Source organism: Thunnus maccoyii, chromosome 7 (assembly GCF_910596095.1).
Source record: "Thunnus maccoyii chromosome 7, fThuMac1.1, whole genome shotgun sequence".
In the NCBI taxonomy this organism is placed as follows: Eukaryota; Metazoa; Chordata; class Actinopteri; order Scombriformes; family Scombridae; genus Thunnus; species Thunnus maccoyii.
This window is the reverse complement of record NC_056539.1, coordinates 18,141,592-18,163,285: the sequence shown is the minus strand read 5'-3', so window position 1 is coordinate 18,163,285 and position 21,694 is coordinate 18,141,592. Positions and strand designations below refer to the sequence as shown.

The following is a 21,694-nucleotide window of genomic DNA, read 5'->3' as shown; positions in this document are numbered from 1 at the left end:
ACAATGCCTCGCAGCCTAACAGACAGAATGTTGAGGATTGATGTGCTTATAATATTTTTAAGTGTAAAACACAGGTATAACTTTTATTTACTGTATGTATAGCCCAAACCTTGCACAAAACCCGGTGAAAACATACATACATCATATCAACAGGGAAAGCACAAACAGACATAGACACAGACCAATATACACATGGAGAAAAATCTGTCTCACTTTGCAGGCAAATATAGTAAAAGGCACAACAGCAACAGGAAACGTTGCCAGCCATCAGAGTTGGTGCTCACAATGAAAAGTGTCTTTTTCATTATGTCCAGTAGATGGAGCCATTGGCCTTCCTACTGACTGTCATGCACCTTATAAGAGAATGAGTCCTTACAATTCATATTTAATAGACTGTACACTTAGTTGTGTGATGTTCAAGAACAGAGAGTGAAAGAATGCATTAAACAAGACCATTGATTTTGCACATAAAAGAAGTGAGCAGCACAGATATGTGTTGGTTTGCCACATTCATTTTAATAATTTACAAATCAATTTCAAACACAAGAAAGGATAAAAAACAGGCAGTGTAGGTTATTCAGAGTGTAATGCTCATAACTGTGAAGGCATTAAATTAAACTGAAAATATACAAAATATGTTGATTCCAGTATTATTATCAGAAAAATGTCTTAAATGACAAGGATTTGTATGTGTGCATTGTACAAAAATATCTTGAACATAAAATAAACCAAAGTCATGTATAGATGGTGACAGTCTTTGAAAGGGGAAACAAGAGATTTAGAAATGGCTGCTGCTATGTGTTCATATTTATTAGACATCTGTACTAAACAATTCCTCCCACTGCTTTTTCCGAAAATGAAAGCATGAGTCACAGGATGCTGCAAAGCTGGAGTGTCGACTGTTATTGTACGAGTGCAGATGATCAAGCTTTGGTTGCATTAATTCATCTCAGGCATTCAAAACAACATGGCACGTTTTTGAAAAGCCTGTAGTACTCCTCCTGAATCTGGAACAACAGAATTTAAAAGGTAGAATTTAGATGACTATACAACATTTTGAATATAACATAATTATACTGTATTCAAGTAAAATCTGCATTGAAAAAACTTTTTTTCTAATATGCAAAAAGATGATACATTTCCTATCAATGAAGTACTGTGAAGATGCTCTTGAGCAATATCTATATTCAAATGAGAACGTTCAGCCAGAATGAGGATTTTACCTTTCTGGACAACACACAGAGGAAGATGAAGATGAACATCCCCTGGAAGGCATTGGAGATGGTGAACAGATAGGCAGTGAGGGTGGTCTCATTGAGGATGTGTAGCACTCCAAAGGTCCAGGTGGCACCCAACACGAACAGCAGTGCCAAGGCACCGCGGGCACAGGACCTGAGAGTGACAATGAGTGTGGATCAGCGCAACAGATGAGGGTCTAATTGTAATTTGATACTGAAAGAATTAAAATAGTGAGAATACCACATATCAGATATCATTATCCATCAGATAAGGAACTCGATGAACTGGATTTTCAATATTTTTTTGAACGATTTAGCAAGACTACAGATAATCCCACCTGATGTTTTCATAGTGGCTGATTTCAGGTTTTTTCACAGCAGTATGGCGGTACACTTTGTAGATGATTACTCCAAAAGCCAAGAGATTAACCTTAAAGGAGAGCGATGAAAACAAACACAACAAACACACACCATTGAATGAATATTTGTCTTTGACACTATCCCTATTTGATGTTGCCAGTTAATGCTTAAACAGTCTTTTTTTTTTTTTTACCATTTTACAAAGACATCTGCTTCACTCTTTATTGTTCAGGGATCTTACCAGAATGATCAAACATGCAGGCCCGATGAAACTCCATATGAAGTTGTTTTCCGTGCTCAGCCAACACCTAAAATACAAATATAGAAAATCTTATATAACAACCTCTACTGACTGACTTTGGGTTTTTGTTGCAATATTCCCTCCTCCTGTGGAAGCAATACCTTTTATCATTTTACTTGAGATGATATCACTCTTAATCTTAATCATGATAATATTGTAAAGGCCAGTACCCTTCTTATCTTAACAAGTTCAAGATGAACTATCAGAAAAGTTACAATCAGCACCTATTCTGCATAACCTCAATCTTTAAATTGCATTTTGTATGAATTAACAGCAGACCTGCTTTTATTTATAGATTTTTATTCAAATTCTCTTTATACTATCTCACTCACTACCAGGTTGTCTAAGCCAAATTTAATCTGTGTTCCCTTGTGTTTATAATTTATATAATCTGTTGCTGCCTGAGTTTTAGAAAAGGTCTTTGTACTCTCACCTCTACACCTACACCATAAACGTGTCATAAAAAAACTCAAATCTTTCACACTTACACTTTATCAGTGCCATAATACTTGGAACCTAGTGTTGCGGAGATGGCCACCACCACTGCTGGGCTTCCATAGCCGAAGATGTAAAAGTTACGGTGCAGGAAGCCTTTGTTGTAGATGACGCCAACCACTATTAAGTACAGATGAATGCCCTCAATGCACATCCAGGCAAAGGCTGCAAGGAAGAAATAGTGCAGCAGCCCTGCAATAACAGAGCAAAAAAGCTGCCAAGAAGCAGACAAAAGAAGAGAGGAGGAGAGAGAGACAGAGATTTTACAATTAAAGAAATGATTTTATCCCGATATTGTTATTTATATATGAAACTGAACCAGGAGGGAAAGAGTAAGACAGAGAAATAAATGTGTAACAAAAAATGTGTGACACATTAGCTTGACGGAGTGATCACTTATATACTTATAATTGAAATGAGAAGGGTGTTTAATTAATTAAATGGCAGAATAAAAGGTGAGGCTTTCACAAACACAAACAGGAGGTTTTCTTTGCTTCACTGGGTTCGTTACCTTATGTGTGTTCATGTTGATCCCCACAAGAAAGATGAACTCAGCCATGAAGAGACTGCAGCACAGGTTCTTGTGGATAGTGGTCCTGGTGCTCTGGATCTCACTGAAGAACCAGAAGGTGAAGATGCACATGGACAGACAGATGAGGGAGATGATCATCCCCAGCTGGGTGATCCGGGTCAGGATGGTATAGTGAGCCACCAGCTGAGAAGCAAATGGAAAGGGAGGTGTTTCATTCACAGTTTCATGGTATGCTGAAGCTGTAATTTGTTGTGTTTTCTGCTTGGAATCATTTGATATAACATGAGTATAGGCTGGTGTCACACCAACATGTTGGCTTGCAGACATACTGGGTCGGTTCTGGTCCTGGTATATCAGTCTGACTTTCTGTTAAAAGTTTATTGAAAATGTAGTTTGTATTTGTTTTTTGTTTTTTTTGTAAATGAATTCTTCACCGTAACTGTGTTAATTTGAAACTCACTCACTCACAATTCACAGAAGGGCTTAAAAAGAATCAGCAATGTTGAGAGAAAATTTAGAAATTTGGGGGCATTATTGAGTGCTATAAAAAAATCAAAGAGTGAATCTTTAAAAACTGTGGGTGGGGCGGATATCTCCCAAAGTTTCTTTGTCAATCAGTATGTGTAGTTAGTCACCTTAACTTCAGAGCTTCACAATTTTTGGTTTCATAGGAGGTTTTTTGTGTTGTAGTAAATGCTTCCCCACAAGGTTTTTTCAACAAATCAAAAATATTAGTCAAATGGAACGATCCAAAACTTGAAGTAATTATATTACTAAATTAACACAATATTGTTAATCAGAACCTTTGACATATTGATTTTGTCCTCTCCTGTATTTGTGGAAAACAAGTGCACACAGATGTACATATATATATAGTATTGAATCTAAATAATGGTGAGCCAGATAGAAACATCTATTATATTCTGGGTATTAATTATATAACAACAACAACAAAAAAAATGGGCCAAAAAAAAAAAAATACTAAACTCCAAATTGGGTCCAAATTTGTCAGTTTCGTATTTTTCAGATAAAACGAAAGATAAAATGTTCCTTTATGAATTGAGATAATTCTCCAACTTCTTCATCTGAAAAATGCAATGTCACAAAGCTGAAAATGAGGCTGTTCTTACTCTAGCTCATCAAATTGACATTTTGGAGATACATGGTTTTCAGAGGAGATTGGTGATATATAACCTAAGCACAAAAAACATGCAGTATGATGTCATATGTTTTTTACTCATTAATTGAAAGTAAGCATTAAAAAGCTTAGAGTGTATTTACTGGGTTCCCTCATCTGAGGTTAGGTTTATAAAAAAGTTATAATTAGACATTGATCCAGTGGTCAATATTCTGTATAAAAAAATTAAAACAATCAAGTTGTCACTTAAATCGATACTTGGATAATCCAGATTTAAGGCTCAACTTTTGCCCTCAATGAAAAGAAATTTGTTCAGCATGACCAACCTTTATCCTAAAATCATTTTAATGAATGATTCAAAACCCCAGTGAAAAAATGTGAAAAAAGGAAATACCTATATGGTATTACAGTTGTATTTTTAATGTATCATCACTCACATTGGCTCGCCCAGAGGACATGAGGATAGCAAAGTGTGTGAGGTGATTGCAGGAGCAGCTGGTTGCATTGCTGTTGACGTGGACGGTCTTGCAGCCATGAGTGGCCCAGTGGCCCTGCAGGCTGTCCAGCTCATACTCCCAGAAGGCGCACTTCATCACATCAGCTTTAGTGTCTATGGGCTTCAGGGGATAGAGAGGAACAAAGATACTGTTAACCGTGGATGTTACTGTTTTTATTAGTTTTTGTGCTCTATAGGTAATACCACATCACCAGGGGGTTAAAAACCGATTTTGCAGGCCTTATTGAAATAGCAGTGAAAATGCATTACTATCCATCCACAGTCTGATATCAGACTACATCAGATATCAGAAATTACACTGAAAATCTTCTGAATAAAATTCATAGATCCACTGCTGCGACTTTGCATTGACCTATCTTATTTTTTACTTGACACTTACTGTTAGAAAAATAAAATAAAATAATTATCATGCATGAGTTTGGGTCAAAATGACTGACACAGGGAAAAAAGTGCAGTCATGTGTGCTGCACTCAATGCACCACAGGAGCAGCTCACTGTAGGCATTTTTGTGGGAGAAGAATCTTGTTGCGATATGCAAATATGCTGCCAAAGGCAGATTATTTATCATTGTAATTCACATGAACATTTGAAAATGCAGAGGTCAAGATAATTTCCATAAATAATGATGTGCAGTTTTATGATCCACACAACACATTTGCAGTAAAAAAAAAGTCTAAATAAATAAAATAAAATAAGATGAGGTCCAATGTTTTTCAGATTGTCTTTACTTGTATTTCCTAAATCTTTGCTATGTTAACATTCAATTAGATTTGTATATAGCCCAGAACATTTTTGATAATTTACATTACTCTTGAATCACAACATATTCAAGCAAGAGAGAAAACCAGTGCATCATGGGAAAATACCACTTCACTTGTCCAAAGTGTCTGTACAAAAGTGAAGCCAAAATTATTGATTGTTGCTCATTAAAGGCAATTTAGAGAGGATTTTTACTGCTCAACATAAATCAATACCTCATTCGTTAGGCTTAACCCTCAAGGGTCCAACAAAAATAATGATTTCACTTTCTCATTCATTTCATTATCTTAAAAACCCCTTAAAAAACAGTACATTAATTTTTAGGGTTATTTCCCTCATTTCCCGCTTTCCTCCATCATTTTTCACCTTTCCTCTTCCATTTCCCCCCTAACTGAGAGGTCATTGCTGAAATACATGGAACAAAATCTTAAAATTTCATAAAACTTTATACAAAGCACTAACTATTCCTCCCATGTGAATTTGTGTAAATGTGACTTTAATGGAAATTGGCAGTTATCAAGTTACTGCCAGAGTCAATCTGAGAATAAGGAAGCTGTTTCTCTCAGCAAAAGAGAACGCAATGATGACTTCAGTCAGTCAAAGAAACAGTATAAATGATGGGATATTGATATTTCAAACTGAACAATATCCTATTGGAAGCTTATGTTGATAAATGAATCGTATATAATCCAAAAAAGAGCTCACAGTCAGTTTCAAGTAGAGGACAAGTGAAAAAAAAACTTCACCAGGTTTTTTGCACACCTGACAAAATATAGAAAAACATTTCTGTAATGGAAAATGTGGTAATATAGTTTCAAAACTTTTAAAATTCAGCTTTTACAGTTATAAAAAAGTGAAATAGTCTGCAAGAGAGTGAGATTATTCACATTTTCTATATTTCAGCTGAGCATGAAAAACAATCTGAGTGTGAAAAACAATGTGGCCAGGCTCAGCACTCTGTAAACTTTTTACCTCGTTGTGTCTCAGAGTAAAGGTGACATGGTCAAGTTGGTAGACATCAGCAGGTTTGATGGCTGCTGCTATGACTTGGGAGTTGACAGTGATTTCCCCTGTTCCCGCATACCGGGAGTAGTCGGTGAGACCTGGGTCGCTGCTCGGCTTCAGGATGTCACCGATGCTGTCATAGTGCACAAACACCACTGACACATTTCCTGATGGACAAAAAACAGTTTAACAAAAGACAGGAGGGGGTCAAACTTCGTTCTCATCAAACTTTAGGTTAAAGTTGAACTGGTCAGCGAGCACACATGCTTTTATGTCATCAGTTTGGTTGTCTCTTAGATCATTAGGACAGAAAGATATTTGGGAAACTGTTAAATGTGCAGCTAGTGTGCAAATTTGACCAAATGTAGGTCATTTAAGGTAACTTAAATGTCTGTTAAAATCATAATTTTCTTTCGTGGTTTGGTATGTCTCTGAATGAAACAGGATGTTGAGGTAGAAATTAATGCTGGACTTGAATATCAGTGGGAGCTCTCAAAGAAACGATATTTTTCCAAGCTGACACTCAACACCTCTGACTAGTGATAGTGTTCAAGAACAAAAATGGACTTGCCCTAAAATCTATGATCTGATTGGTGGATTTTTCATATGTGCCCCCAATGCATCAGAAAAAATTCCCACTTTATGGCTTAGATTTTGGTATTAAAAAGAAACAAGAAAAAAAAAGACTTTTTTGAATATGTGTGGCAAATAGCAGCAGATAACACAACAGTATTCTTTAGAAACCCAAGCATTTGGATTGGTAGTGAATTTGAAAACTTAAAACATTCACATTACTCTTACCATTTCTGCTCTCCCCTTGTCTCAGCTTCGGAGTTACATTTATATGATCTCCTCCCATGGACGCAGACAATATGGCTTTTGTGTGACGGGCATCAAAGGTGAAGAGTTTCAATTCTGTGGTTGAGAAAAAAAGAAAAATTACAGATATCAAGGAATTATAAAAATGACAATTATCCAAAACACCACTTTCTGCATACAGGTGGGAATAAATGGCAAGACAATTTCATATAATTTGAGTGTCTGTAAGAGCTCTCTTGTGTTAATAATTATCTCACCCATTTGTGTCGCTTTGATTTCGAGCTCAGTTGGAGTTTTGTAGTTGTTGGCCAACGTCAGAGCACTTTCTTCAACAGTGTGCAGCAGCTTGGTGATGGTATGTTCCCTGCGCTCTTCTTTGATTCTGCTCCAAGCCACCAGTTCATCCTTCTCCACCAAGTTGTTTACTGCTTTCACTAATTTCTGTTGAAAACAAAATGTTTCAGTGTGGCATATTTATAATAGTATAGCATGTAATGGATGCATGTAGCGCAGTGTTTTTAATTAGGCCTGTTTAGAACAATATGCCTTTGGTTTCTCTACAGCTGGGTTATCTTTGTTTAAAAAGCCGCTTACACTTTTTTTTGGCAAATATTTAATGATATAAGCTGGGACAAAATGTTATTTTCAGTTAGCTTCAATGCAAAAATATCAAGCTCTTAAAATTGCCAATATGTACCATCTGTACAGATATTACAACACTCCCACTGATCTCACTGTATTTCTTCAGAGACTCAATTCTTAAGCCTAAAATTTATTCTAACTCTGAAATGATGCTGGAAACCTGCTGCTACTTTCTAAACAACTATACAACCAAAAACTCACTAAATATTACAATGAAACAATATAATCACTTGATTTAAGTAAGTTGAGTATCAGCACAAGCCTTCAAACCCATAGTATAGAATATAACTTGATTCTCTGGACAAAGAACTGAAATTCTGTACATGCTAAAACACAACTGGACTGTATGCAGTCCTATTCTTCTTTTGATTTTTGTAAACCAGTTCAAAGCATAATTGCAACTCATGCAGAACTCTAAATGGTGAATGAGAACCGAGACTGGTAAACAAAGATTACTGAGAGAGTTGAGTTGATGACAGATGGTTTGACAGTGTAATCGTTTTCTCCGGCAGCCAGCATTGATGCAGATTGACACAAGGCCTCAACATATGCAATCACTTCCACTGAGGTGAGTTCACCGGACGTCTGGTTGGCAATTTCCTTCAGAAGACTCTCAGGCTCTGTGAGGTTACTCATCTAGAAGGGAGAAATAAAAAAATAGCAATTGCATATTTCATACAGCATTTTTTTTTTGTTTAGTTACAGCAGCCAGAAGTTTAGACATGTCAGTATCACCTCCTACAAGTAATGAAAGTAATTTCCTTTTTTGTAGTTTCTGTTTTGCTGGTGTGTATATTTAGGTTAGAAAAAAATACATGAATAAAACAATTATAGACGTACAATTCAGCTTGTGACACAACAAAAGTTATCTCTTGAATTTATTATTTCTAATGTTTGTCTCGTTGTCTTAAATTCTATTAACTGAGTTTAACATTCAGTTTAACCATCAGGCTTGTGAGCCTGTCTTCCCTATCCAGAAACCAGGAGGACAATGCTGGAGGACCAGTATGAACTCTGTACTCCTTCCAGTGTTCAGCAGAAAATATGTGTCAGTTAACAAAACTCTTTAAAATGTTCTATTAAGTCCTCAAATACATACATACACATGCACAAAGGAGGATTAAGACTTTAACACTCATTGCCTGAAGGAGGCCCATGTGTCAAACTTATTACTTTCTTTGCCTACAGATGGTGCCTAAGTTCTTAAACCACAGCTGTTGTTAGTTTTTGTACCTGTAGGGGGCACACTAATGATTCAGAACTGCAGGTCTGAAACTGCCAGATAATATTGGCTGGACCTGATTTCAGGTGCTTTGCATCAGTGACACTGTGCGTCCTTGATACTGTATAGTATAGTTTCAGCCTGTTTCATCTCATGTTGGCATTTGTCCTCGCCAACAGAGGGCAGTGTCCACATATGTATTCTTTACCGTATCTCCCTGAGATCCTGAGGCAGGGTACTTACATATGCAAGTGTTTTGTTGACAGTCTGCGTGATGCATCCAATGGTGTCATGGCAGTATTTTTGAGGATGCTCTGGAAAAAAGCAATTGTGAAAGCATCTCCATGACTTCACTATAGAATAAAGGGTGTTACAGTACTCCGTAACAGTAGTCTGAATTTCATGAAACATGCACAGGGCATAAAATCACATCAACATTGACCCTTGAAGGGTCAGAAAATATATGATAGCGTTGTTAACCTGGTGTATTGCATATCAGTCAAAAATATTTAAAATGGCTGATGCCCTATATTCTGTGTGCATGTGTGAAAGAGAAAGTAAAAAAAAAAAAAAAGATGAAGAAAGATGTACGTCCTTGGATGCAAATGCCAGTTCATGTGGTGTGTATGTGTGTGTGTGTGTGTGCACTTACATCCTAATACTGACCTTTACATCTTATACCTTTCTCTGGATGAAAGTGCTTAGTGCCTGAAGTTGGGATGTAATCACGCTGACAGGTGCAATAGAAAGATCCATTCGTATTATGGCAGCGGGAGTTTGGTCCACAGGCCTGTCCTTCCTCGCATTCATCAATGTCTGAAAGATGCAAATGAAGAGTTCAGCTCTGCTTAAAGTAAAACACAGTATGATTAAAGTGACACTCTCAACATAACAGATGGCAAAATAAATAACCAATAAATACATAAGTTAACAGACACATTTTTAAAAGGCCATTATTTAAACTGGTAACTTAAATCCTTGGCTGATAAATGATACCTCTGATCTGTCTCTGCAATATCTCTAGCTAAAAATGCTGAAAGATGAAGCGAAGGCAATCACTTCTGGCATAAATAGTCCAACTCATTACATTTAATATCATGTATAACTATTTTTGAAAGAGAAAATGTAATTCTTACATGCATGTTACACATTGGAATAGTAATGTATCAGCTTCTAAAATCAGCTACATGTTTCTATACTGTATTAAATGTGTGTGCCGCTCAGTTGGAAATCTGCAGGAATACGTTTTGCCACATTATGGGATAAAGGTGCTGTTCTTCTTGTGCAAATGGAGCAAAGATCAGCTCAGAGGGTTACTCAGAATAGCAGATGGGAAGGAAGTGAAAGGCTGAGGGAAAAAAAAACACCTCCAACATGTTTATCCTCTACAGTACAGTGGAAGAGAAAACAGTTCATACATACACACAGTTTGGATGCCCCCACAGCTGGGTGGTAACTGGTTTTTGCACACACATGCACACAGTGTTATACATTATGTGAGGTCCTCTGTCAGTACAGTTTATATGTTACTGATCATTATGTGACCAAAGCGAATTCTTGTACATTTATAATTTGAGTAGTCAAGAATTGGACATTACCGATGCACTCGGTGCCATCGTTTGTCTGGAACTCGGCCAGTCCTGTCGATTTGTATCCACTCATACATGTACAGTAGTAGCTGCCCACTGTGTTGGTGCAGTTTGCTTTGCTGCCGCAGATACCAGTCGCATTCTGGCACTCGTCGTCATCTGTGGTGAGAAGAGGTCGATACAAAGTGAACGGGGTTATTTGCTAGAGGAAAGAAAATTAAAATTCAAATAGGCTCAAAAACCTTTTGCCCCTTTGAAAATGTAATTTTAAAGAATTGTTATATTATCAATTTGAGATGCTTAGTGCATTATGAACAGTATGCTTCATGATTAATTGTAACAGTTTTCTTTTTTACTTTAATTAAATCTGCCTTGTCTGGATCCGACTCGTGCTTCATTTCTAATTTTCCACAAGGCCAACATACTGCAGAACAGTGGTTCTCAAAGTGGGGTCCAGGGACCCTCAGGGGTCCTTGAGGGGGTTTCAGGTGGTCCCCAGCAAAAAGGGGAATAATTTATTTTCACTATAATTCCATCCATAAGTAACACAATGAAAGAATGTTTGACTTTTTTGGTCATGGGTTTCATACATTTACTGTAATAAAACATCTAAAAGCAAAAATCTTATCAAGTTGGGGACCCTGGGACAAAACCGTATTAAATGGGGTCTAATTTGTATCAGTTTGAGAACCACTGCTCCAGAAAGTTCGTGAGACATTGAAATCTCTGTTCTGCCTTTTTAACAATACAAGTCTTCCTCTTTGGCTGCTGAACATTACAGTAATGCAAAATTATTGACTATCAGAAAACTGATTCTCTTTGACAGCAAAATCTGATGTTAATCTTTAATGTTTATGCTAAAATCATCCTGCAAGTTACTTTTGCTTGAATAGGAGAATAACATCACACAACACTGAAATTATTATTGCATGCTTTGGACATAACATCAGCATGTCCTCAAAACACAGAAACGAGAACTTCAACTCAAACTTGTGAATTCAGGAGCAGTGAGTTTGAAGTCATAATGTGTATTTTCCATGAATGCACTGATTCACATCCAGAAAAATAACCTCATGCAATCACCTCATCATTCTCTCTCCATTTTCTATCAAACAGGCAGTTGTTGTTTTTTTTTGTTTCTGGCTCTGAGTGCATGTTCACACAAATATTGACTTGAACTGTCCTCCACAATTAGACCACTATTCAAGAATACTTCAATTTGATCCTTATCCTTGGTCCTGGTGTTGATTTGAACTTGATGAAACTCAGTTGTGGTCTTGTCTTGGACTCCACTAAGTTAGTCTAGACTTGATTAAAGCCTTGGCTGCTACCTCACATGCCATTTTTATTGTTAACATTTATGATTGCTGAGTAGTTGTTTGCTGGTGTTTCATTCTGAGAAATTCAAAGTACTTCAAATATTTTAGATTTTGCTGCCCAGGTTTACAAAGCACCACATTCAGATAGGTTTGCTGCGGATACTGTGGTGGCCCACTCACTATAGAAAGTGCTGTTCAAGCTTTTTTTTTGAAACACACCTTCCGTCTCTGGTCTCCCAGTTTATTGGAAATGACCTGGTAAGACTTTCCACCGTTGTTTTCACTTGTCTAGGTATGATGAACGCTTTGCTCTTCCTCCCCTCTGCACCTTATGCACAAAAACTGTCCGAGAAGGGAAATCCTTTGCTCTGATGAGGGAGGTGACTATATTCAAAGGGGAAATACCTCCATAACACACAGGACGCTTGAACCATCATTGTCACACAAACATTGTACTCACATATTCACTTTGATGTCGTATTTTTACCTTCAAGTAAAGATACTATATTTCTGCGTTTTGTGACTTGGTTGTTGAGAACGTATTGGCTTTTTAATTCTATAAATAATTTGTCCAAACCCTAATGTTAGTATTAAAATGATTTTTTTCCCTTGAGTAGCTTTTCTTAGAAGTTTGGACATAACACTAAATAGGACCTCCCCGGACTTCACTGCGCCTTTTTGTTTTAAATAATTTGCTTCTGTGTTTATAGTACTCACATTTTGATTTACATTTGGCCATTGAAATATGTGAGCTGCACTGTGATTGTGATTAGGTTTGGTCAGGAAACAAAAAGGGTTCCAGGAATTCTAAACAGCCCAGAAACATAACAGGAGTAACAATGCCGACTGAGAAGCAGAGCTGGCCACACAAATGTTGAAGCTGTATCGTGGAGGTATCTTTTTCACATTGCAGTGTTTCCTCTGTAATTAACTCTCAGTGAGGTGAGCTGCCAACTAGTTGGTAGGCAATACACACAAATCAGATGTTTTAAACCATGACAGCTGGTCTGACAAACACAATCTGTGTAAAAGTGTATGATACACAAGAAGACATAAAGTTTTTAAAATTGCTCAGACAGATCTTACTCAAGCTTTCCCTTACATGGCTTTTATGTTTTGAAATGACCAAACTAATAAATGAGCCCTAGAACTGAAAGCAAAAGCTTTCTTGTATATTAAACTCATTTAACATTCTGACTTTACCACCATTTAACATTATACAGCTAATGTCCAAAGCCATGTGTGATTTTTTTGGGGTCTATCATTTTGAGTAAATATGAAACAAACAATTTTTGAGGCTAAATACTGTTCATAACATGCTGATCTGTGTTGATCAAATGACCACATAGTGTTCTATTTTTATCATTTATGTCCCTATTTAAATTTTGGGTTGTTTTGTCATGAACAGGCATCTAAAAATAGCTTTAAAAATAGTTTTAACTGCTCATATCCTTGCTGTCCTTGTGTATTTTTCTGTTCACCGTGAACAAGCATGTTCCAAAAATTCTTAGATTAACCCACATGAGTACAAATATTGGCCTGATGCTTCTGTCTCCTAGTGATGAGCAGTCACAAACAACAAAAGCTTCCAAAAATAGTCAAGGCTTCTTTGGCAGCTACACACAAGGCTAGATGTGATGTACTCTTGCATCATTGTAAGAACTCAGTCACACATGGGTTGCTTTGTATTTTTTATATTTACCATTGCAAAACGTTCTTCCATCTCCGGTATATCCATGGTTACAGAAGCAGGCCTCCTTTGATCCATTCTGGGACTTGCACGTTGCAAGTTTATTACAAAAACCACAAATGTCAGAGAAGCTGCATGGGTCCATCACACTGGAGAGCCATGCTGCGCAGATGCGAATACAAAACACAGAGCGTATGAGTTTAATGTATACCAATCCAAACTATTCCAAAACCTGTTGTTTTGTTTTTAGATGTATGGTTTCAGTAAAAATTGAATCTCTATCTCTCGCTTTTTTGGTAACCTGCTGAAACACACAGGGATCCTTTCACTGGAACGGTGTTAGTTACATAATTCATTGAAGTACTTGCAAGTTTAGAATACAACATATTATTCAACAATTTTATCAACCACTTATCTGTTGTAAATGTTAAATCATTACAGAAATTATAGTTTTGAATGATTTTGAAATCGTATGCCAACATTAACTGCGACTTCTTCACATCAAACCCATTAAAGTTAACATGGAGACCCCATGAATACAAACACATCTACAACTGCCTCCACATTGTCTAAAACACCTGCTAGAGGATAGAGAAGCTCACATACCTGTCAAAAGTATAAGTTTCATTGGTGACTTGAGCAAAGACTCCATACTTGCGCTGAGTCTGGATTTTACTTTTAGCAGAGACTGTGGTGGGCTGGCTGGTGACGCAGTCCATTTCCTTGCATCACTTTTCCTGTTTCTCTAAACCTGGCCCTTCCTGTCTTGATCTTTAATCTGCTGCTTTCAAAAACATGTGAAATGGTCCCTTCACCAGCCACTCTAATACCACCCAACACTTGATTTCCTTTGGCTCCATTTTAAACCAAATATAAAAAGAGTTTTAGCAGAATACATTTAGGCCTTTTTTTTTTTTTTGGCAGCATTGTTGACACTGACTCATGTAGCCATTTTGTAAGCTTCCATGCCATTGTTCTCATCTGAACACGTACAGTAGGCTATGTAAACACCGGCCAAAACAACACCGACTAACTTCACTGAAGGACAACCCCCCTCCCTTCCGCAAAGGACGGTACACAAATTGACACACACATTCCAGTGTTGTGTGTCTTCCAGTGACCATCTCAGTGTTCTTCAGAAACAGGCATAAATATTTGTTGCTCCTTCAGGCAAATTGTGCAGCTAAATCAAGCTGAGGATTACAGAGTAAAGTAGAAGATTTTACCATTATAAACAACTGAATTTCTGCCTTCTTGGGTCATATATATTATCTATGAATCTCGCTTTGTTTCAGTGAAAAAACACAGTGGAAGAAAATTTTTCACAATGTCTGATTTTCTTTTGTAACTTTCTGGTCTTTCACACTTTTCACATTGTGCAGTTTCCTATAGTTCACATTTCTATGCAAGAACAGTGTCTTAAAATGAGTGTATTACTATCAAAATGGCTAAATAAACAGAGATGACTCTCTTTGTGCTGCAATTATATACTGAGTGTGCCTTTGAAGATAACAACACAATTTATTTTTGGTTCTTTGACACCAGTCATGGACTAATGACCCCATTCTTTGTGAGGGAAATGAGCAGGGCTGGGTGTTGGTGGGTTACAAGACAAAGTTGTGGGAAGCAGCTTACCTCCTATCAGTGTCAGTGTCACATGTCAGTTTTAAGTTTTTTTTTTTTTTAATCTTTCCTAAAAGCCACTGCCAAACATTTCAAGTGCAGATAACTAGAAATTTTGCATATCCACCACGCCCATGAATATCAATACTCAGAATTGTTGTTTTAAGTTTGAATTTACTTGGCAGTTCGGAAACAGGTGAATTCAAATGTGAAACATTTACAATGCTCAAAAAGGAAAAGTGGCCATTCAGGTGTAGCTGAGGTCTTTTCAAAACCTACTTTTTGGCACACAAACACATTCATGTATGAATAGTTTCACTTGGAGGATTTCTTTGTTGACTGTAGTGCAATCTGTGGAGGTGGTTTGAATTGCTTAGGCAAGGCGTTTAGTTTATTGCTGAGAAAGGCAGCAGCTTTGAATGACACCATTAGAATTGCACTGCATTACTGTCCTGGGAAAGTGCTTGGTGAAAACCACATCTGAATGTCTCGCTCTGACACTCTCCTAACGGTAAGGAAGGAAGTGATGTTGTCTAGAACAAACCTGGACTGATTGCACCCTTCCTCCTGCGCTTTTTTGTCACAGGAAATCTCTCATTTAGGGAGAAATTCGTAGAGCTCTCTCAGGAGCTTGCTTGCTCCACAATGACATTGTAAAAAAGACACCTAGGAGAAAAGATCTCTTCAACTGTGTGGAGGCAGCCTTGTGTAAATGTTTCCTCTTTTCCTTTCCTCTCTCATGGATATGGAAATTTTGACTCTTTAGTGGCAGAATCTTGCGTGGGTTTGTGAGTGTGTGTGTGTGCGCTCAAACGAAGGGTTTTGTTTATGCTATTTAGGCGATATTGAGATTTGCAATACAGAGTTCACTGGAGAATCTATTTTGACACTTCTCACACATATCTGTTCTGATTTTGGCCTTATGTTCAGCCATGATGGGAAGACTGAACGCTGGGGCACAGATGGCAGCAACTGTCTCATAAACTTGGAGCTCTTGAATATTTCAGTACACAAGGTTGAAGAGACAAAGTACGCTTTCTGCTCGTGCTCACAGAGGCCAGCTGCTGTGTGAGTGGAGATCCCTGCAACATTTACATTACACTTAAATAAAGGTAATGCTGCTTTAACAAAACAGTCTGCACTTCATTCAGAGGGAGTATCTGTCATAAAACTGAAATAACAACTCTCAGGCATTACAAGAGTAAAAGAAATTAACTTGAGTTTTGGTTGGAAATGAGATTTTGTCATTTTTGTTTGTCAGCATTTGGTCAGGGGAGGATAAGAGGATCAAGAATATCCTCTTATAAAGTCAACAAATTTCAGAGGTCTTTTACAAGCTATTTGGCTGACCAGTAAAAAGAGCTGTTTTTGTCAGCTTAGGTGTCTCAGACAGTCCTCTGGAAAACCAAAAACTCTCCCTTACAGACACATAAAAGCGGATTTTAACAGGAAAATACACATGGTCTGCTACAATAGAAAATATTTGACAGCACATGTAATAGCTAACAATATAGTTGACCAAACTATGAAGAAATATTAGATGTTTTTAGCACAGCTTTACTTTCAGTGATCTCGTACAAACAAACAAAACATACAGTATTTCTGCATTTTTAATGTAAAAACAACTGAATCAATACCATTTGATATAGAAAGACTGTCACACTACTAAATAAATGAATAAGAAGTTCATATTAAGTTCAGTTATTTTGTCTCATATTATTCATAAAATGTGTAGCCTAATGTAAGCCCCAAAAGCAAATTTGAGTCAGAGATGACTGTGAGTGAGATGACTCATGAATTTCTTATAAACACTGCAATTCCATGAAACAAGGCCGGATAAAGGAAACTAAGAAAACTGAAATGAAAACTCTCATCCCATTGGTGGGCTTTAAATGCAAATGCATCTTATTAATGTAATGCCTAACGATAAAACACACTGTTGTAACCTGTGCATTCTTCATAGAAGAGTGCTTAATTTATCAGAGTGAAAAATTGCATATTATTAAAATGCATGGACCAAATATTAGATAGTTATTTAAAAATGTAGGGGGTCTTATTTTATCTGATGACTGGACATTAAGGTATTGACAACAGCAGGTGTGCTCTTTAAATGGAGCGGGTGATTCATGTTTTCAGGCTTGATCACACAAGATTATAAATTTTGTGTCCATTAATGTCAATGGAATTACCTTTTAGCTATGTTGGACAGTCCACTTTATGAGACAGGAGTCAGTGGTACAAATACGTCCTTTGAACAAAGTATGTGAACTTATCACACTTCAAGCAACCAAGCTAGCAAGCTTGGAGAGATTTTTAACCCCTTTAGTAGCTCTTTATTGAATAAAATCACGTACAATCCTGAGAACAAAATGCCTGGGAGAATAACCAGCCCAGTACAGAGACAATAGAAAGAAGTCAAGAGCAATTGTAACTGCCTAGCTCTGGTACATTCCCGGTTGGCTCATATGCTAGCTATTAGCTAGTCAGCAGCAGTTGCTCACCACTGAGCAAGTAGTCCCAATTTTAGCAAACCTCTAGCACTGCCTATTTTGCAAGGATGCATAGATGAATTTCGCTGTGCTACTTTCTGGATTGACCAGGCCTTTACAGAGTGAGTGACGTATTATGGGTTGTTTGTAGCATCTTTGTTGCTAGACAAGTGAGTTTCTGTCTTCAACAGTGTGTCTGTTAGAGTCAGTTAGAATCCCAGTTTAATTTACCAATGTTTCTCCTGTCTCTTGTGTTTTGCTGCTATGGAGGAAATAACAAATAAAAAGACTCTCTGGACTTTTTCACAGTAGAAATGGATAGGACATAACCATTTGCAAGTGGCTGACATTATGCTAGAAGAAGGTGAGTTTAAAATCCGAAAATAGTTGATGCATCATGATTCATGATTGATTTGATTTATGAAGGTTTCATCCTTTGATATCAAATCCTGCGGTATGGCATGGCCCATAGACTTTACATTAGGATGACGTGACATTTTAAAATTGCTTATAGCTCTTATATCTTTTTACAAAAAATAAAACCTTCATGAATTCAAAATTCATAAGAGAAAGAGTCATAATTGACCCTGTGTCCTGACAACAGTTTTATAGAGGGCTGCAGAGGATTTTTTAGCCGCAATACTGTGAGTGGCCACTGGGCAAAATTGGCAGCAAGGCTAAGCAGTGGCGCCATACCCAGTTCTCTTGATACATCCATGGATGCAACCCAATTTTAGAATTTGTCATTTATTATATATATTATTTACTATCTGGCATTTTATTTTTGAAATTCATGATTCATATAGTCCCTCAAAAGTTCCCTCAATAGGCCCATCTCTCAGATGATATTTTGACACACAGGAAACCCACAGGTGTGAGTAATTAAATTAATGATTGGCTGAATTCCATTTAGCTGCTTTGATGTCAGGGTGCTGGTATTGTGAATGCTTGCTCACTATCGCTGTAAAGACTTACTGGAACAATTGAATATAATTGAGCCATTGTTAATATTATCAGTAACACCTGCAAATGCAAAATTTACAGATATGCAACAGAGTATGCAAAGTGTCTTTAATTGCAATCAATCAATCAATCAATCAATCAATCAATCAATCAATCAATCAGTCAGTCAGTCAGTCAGTCAGTCAGTCAATCAATCAATCAAGTTTATTTGTCACACACAATCATTCAGCCACAGTCACAGTGAAATGTACTCCTGTCACTTCCTTCAAATTGTGCAATAAAAATAGATTAAATAAGTAATGATTGTTAATAATCAAAATAATTAGTAATAATATATGTTTATGTGTATAATTGGTGTGGGGAGGAGGGCAGAGGATCCTAGTTGCCTGAGGGTAGAAGCTAAACTTGAGCCTCTTAATGCTGGCCTGGTGTATCCGGTACCTTCTTCCTGGCTGCAGCAGGGAGAAAAGGCCATTATCCTGGTGGTTGGGATCCTTAATGATTCTCATAGCCTTATTCTTGCAGCGCCCGGTGTAAACATCCTTTAGGCAGGGTAGAGCACCGCCTTTTGTATGTTCATCCGATTGAACCACTCTTTGCAGGGCCTTGCGGTCCTGCTCGGTGCTGTTTCCATACCAGGCAATGATGTTCCCCTTCAGGACGCTCTTGATGGTACAGGAGTAGAAATAAATCAGTATTTGAGGGGATACTCAGAATTTCCTCAAGTGTCTGAGGTGAAAAAGTCTCAACCTTGCCTTTCTCACCACTGAGTCAGTATGCAGCGCCTGGTGGTGTGGACACCAAGGTACTTGAAGCTGTCTACCCTCTTCACCAAGGACTTGTTGATATTAAGGTGGGCGTAGTTTCTTCCCTGCTTCTTCCTTAAGTCCACTATCAGCTCCTTAGTCTTTCTGACGTTCAGGAGTAGGTTATTGTCCCAACTTCCTTCAGGTAGACCTTTTGATTGTTTTCTGTGATCAGGCCCACCACAGCTGTGTTGTCAGCAAACTTGACAATGGTATTGGAGTCAAAAGTGGCTACACAATCGTATGTGTACAGGGAGTACAGCAGGGAGCCCAAATTGCAGGATGAGGGTAGAGGAGGTATGTCCACCTACCCTCACCACCTGGTGTCTGCCTTTCAGGAAGTCAAAGATCCACATGCACATGTGTAATCCAAGGTCCTTGAGCTTTGTGATGAGCCTGGTGTTGAATGCTCAACTATGGTGTTGAATGCTTAACTGCAGTCAATGAACAGCAATCTTACATAGTTCCCTTTCTTGTCTAGGTGAGATAGGATGGTACGGAGGATGTGTGCTATGGCAAGTGGCATTGTGTCAGGTGGTTCTTTGACTTCTGCCTGTTTTATACTAAGTTATTTCCTGTGAATGAAACCTTCCATTGTTTTAAAAAAATGATTAGCTACAGCTTACTGAGGTAATAGTTCTAACATCTTCAAACAACATTCTTCCACATACACAGCCTTCAGCTCACAACGCCCTCTAGTTTGACCTTAAGTTACCTTTATTGTTACTAAAGTAGATGTGCAGGTGGACAGGAACTCTGGTACAGCATATGATGCTAAAGAGTTGTTTGCTATAAGTTTGTTCTCACCACCCACACACTTTATTGTTCCTGTAAATTGAGAGGTGTGTGGAAAAGGGGGGGATTTGGCTCTGGGTTCAGCAGCTGCCTGGTGGTCAGGAGTCAGGTGAGGGTATGCTTCCTCTCACAGTGAGACGATAGGAATAGAGCAGTTGACAGCATTTTCCTCTTCAGCCAGGGAGTGTGCCACACGGCTGTCATTTTTCATATGCAAGGCAAGTTTATTTGTATGGCAACTTTCGACAACAAAAGTGCTTTACATTCATCATAAAAGGCATTAAGACAAGATATAAAAGACACAAGAGACATTTTAAAGAACACACATTTAAAAAGTATGCAGTATGAAGAGTCTTTTATCTGCAGATACCTGTTATTAAAGGACCCAGATCGGAATCAGGATCGGGGCCAAAAAAACTTCCCTTCTATAAACCCTTTTGCCTTCTAATGAGTTCAGACAACACATCACACGGACTGCTACTCTTTTCAAGCATAAGCAAGGCCTTGATGAGCTCTTGCTACATCTTTAAATTGAAACACAGTGTTAAATGATTGATTTAAGAAGAGTTAAGAGTTGCCTTTTTGTTTCCACACATTGCCACCCTGTGGTAACAGTGGAAACAGTGCACATGGTGGGACAATACTGTTCAGCACATGCAGAGGAAAGTAAAGTAAATTAAACAGTCGGCAGTTATATTTAATAGTTATAGATATATTTACCACAGTACTCTTTACATTATATTGAAGTGGTAATGTCTGGACCCTCAATACTTTTATCCACTGTTTGGTTTCTCAAACAGCTTGTGATACACAAGTGGCACAAAGCCTCTTGCCACATGCTATTTACAGTCTAATATGACAAAGCAAAACCGCCAGCATACAAGCAGTGACTTTTCAACCAAGTTAAGCCTAAGAGATGAAGGTTTTTGAGGCCGTGCATTTCCATTTGTTCCAAGGGAACAGTCAAGGCCAGTGAAGCTACTCTTTACTAAATTGTTTCTGGAGTCAAAGTGGATGTCCCTGGAAATATCTGACAGTTTTAATAATACACTTGAAACCACTTGCTGTAATTGTAAAAGCAATTGGACGAGTGGCCAGATCAAAATTCCTGTGTGTGATTATGAGCGAGTAGTATGGGGTCAGTTGTCCTGGTCGAATTTGGGACATGTGGTGTTCTACTGACTAACACAATATCCGTAACGAGAAGGTGCTTTATTTCGCTTAGTTGAAAGACAGACTGCAGTTTATCTATGATAATAAAAGAAAGGGGCTCAAGATGATTTTTTCTTATCTTCTTTGATGCACCTTAATGTTAGTTTGATGAGGTCAGATCCAAGTTGGTAGAGAGTGAATGACACTTTTTGGCTTTGTGAATACAAAGTCATACTGAAA

At 37.7% G+C, this 21,694-nt stretch overlaps 1 protein-coding gene across 1 annotated transcript; it reads right to left on the bottom strand.

Annotated features, from left to right (window-relative positions):
* Window positions 1-494: 494 nt before the first annotated feature.
* adgrl4 (adhesion G protein-coupled receptor L4) lies at window positions 495-14,335 on the bottom strand. Its single transcript, XM_042417047.1, has 16 exons — window positions 14,233-14,335; window positions 13,639-13,788; window positions 10,627-10,776; window positions 9,695-9,844; window positions 9,272-9,342; window positions 8,263-8,442; window positions 7,422-7,605; window positions 7,147-7,260; window positions 6,313-6,512; window positions 4,502-4,681; window positions 2,906-3,109; window positions 2,388-2,608; window positions 1,840-1,906; window positions 1,577-1,668; window positions 1,224-1,392; window positions 495-1,007 (listed from the first exon to the last, which is right to left on the bottom strand). The coding sequence occupies exons 1-16, from the start codon at window positions 14,276-14,278 to the stop codon at window positions 945-947; spliced, it is 2,241 nt and encodes a 746-aa protein (XP_042272981.1). The 5' UTR covers window positions 14,279-14,335; the 3' UTR covers window positions 495-944.
* Between the last annotated feature and the right edge of the window lie 7,359 nt (window positions 14,336-21,694).

What these genes read in the sequence shown, in the direction of transcription:
- adgrl4 (XM_042417047.1), bottom strand. Translation starts at nt 14,278, where the DNA reads ATGGAGTCTTTGCTCAAGTCACCAATGAAACTTATACTTTTGACAG. An exon ending in TGGAAGAACGTTTTGCAATG is followed by an intron (nt 10,777 to 13,638) that starts GTAAATATAAAA and finishes TTCTCACCACAG; the next exon opens with ATGACGACGAGTGCCAGAAT. An exon ending in TTACTCTGAGACACAACGAG is followed by an intron (nt 4,682 to 6,312) that starts GTAAAAAGTTTA and finishes TATCCCCTGAAG; the next exon opens with CCCATAGACACTAAAGCTGA.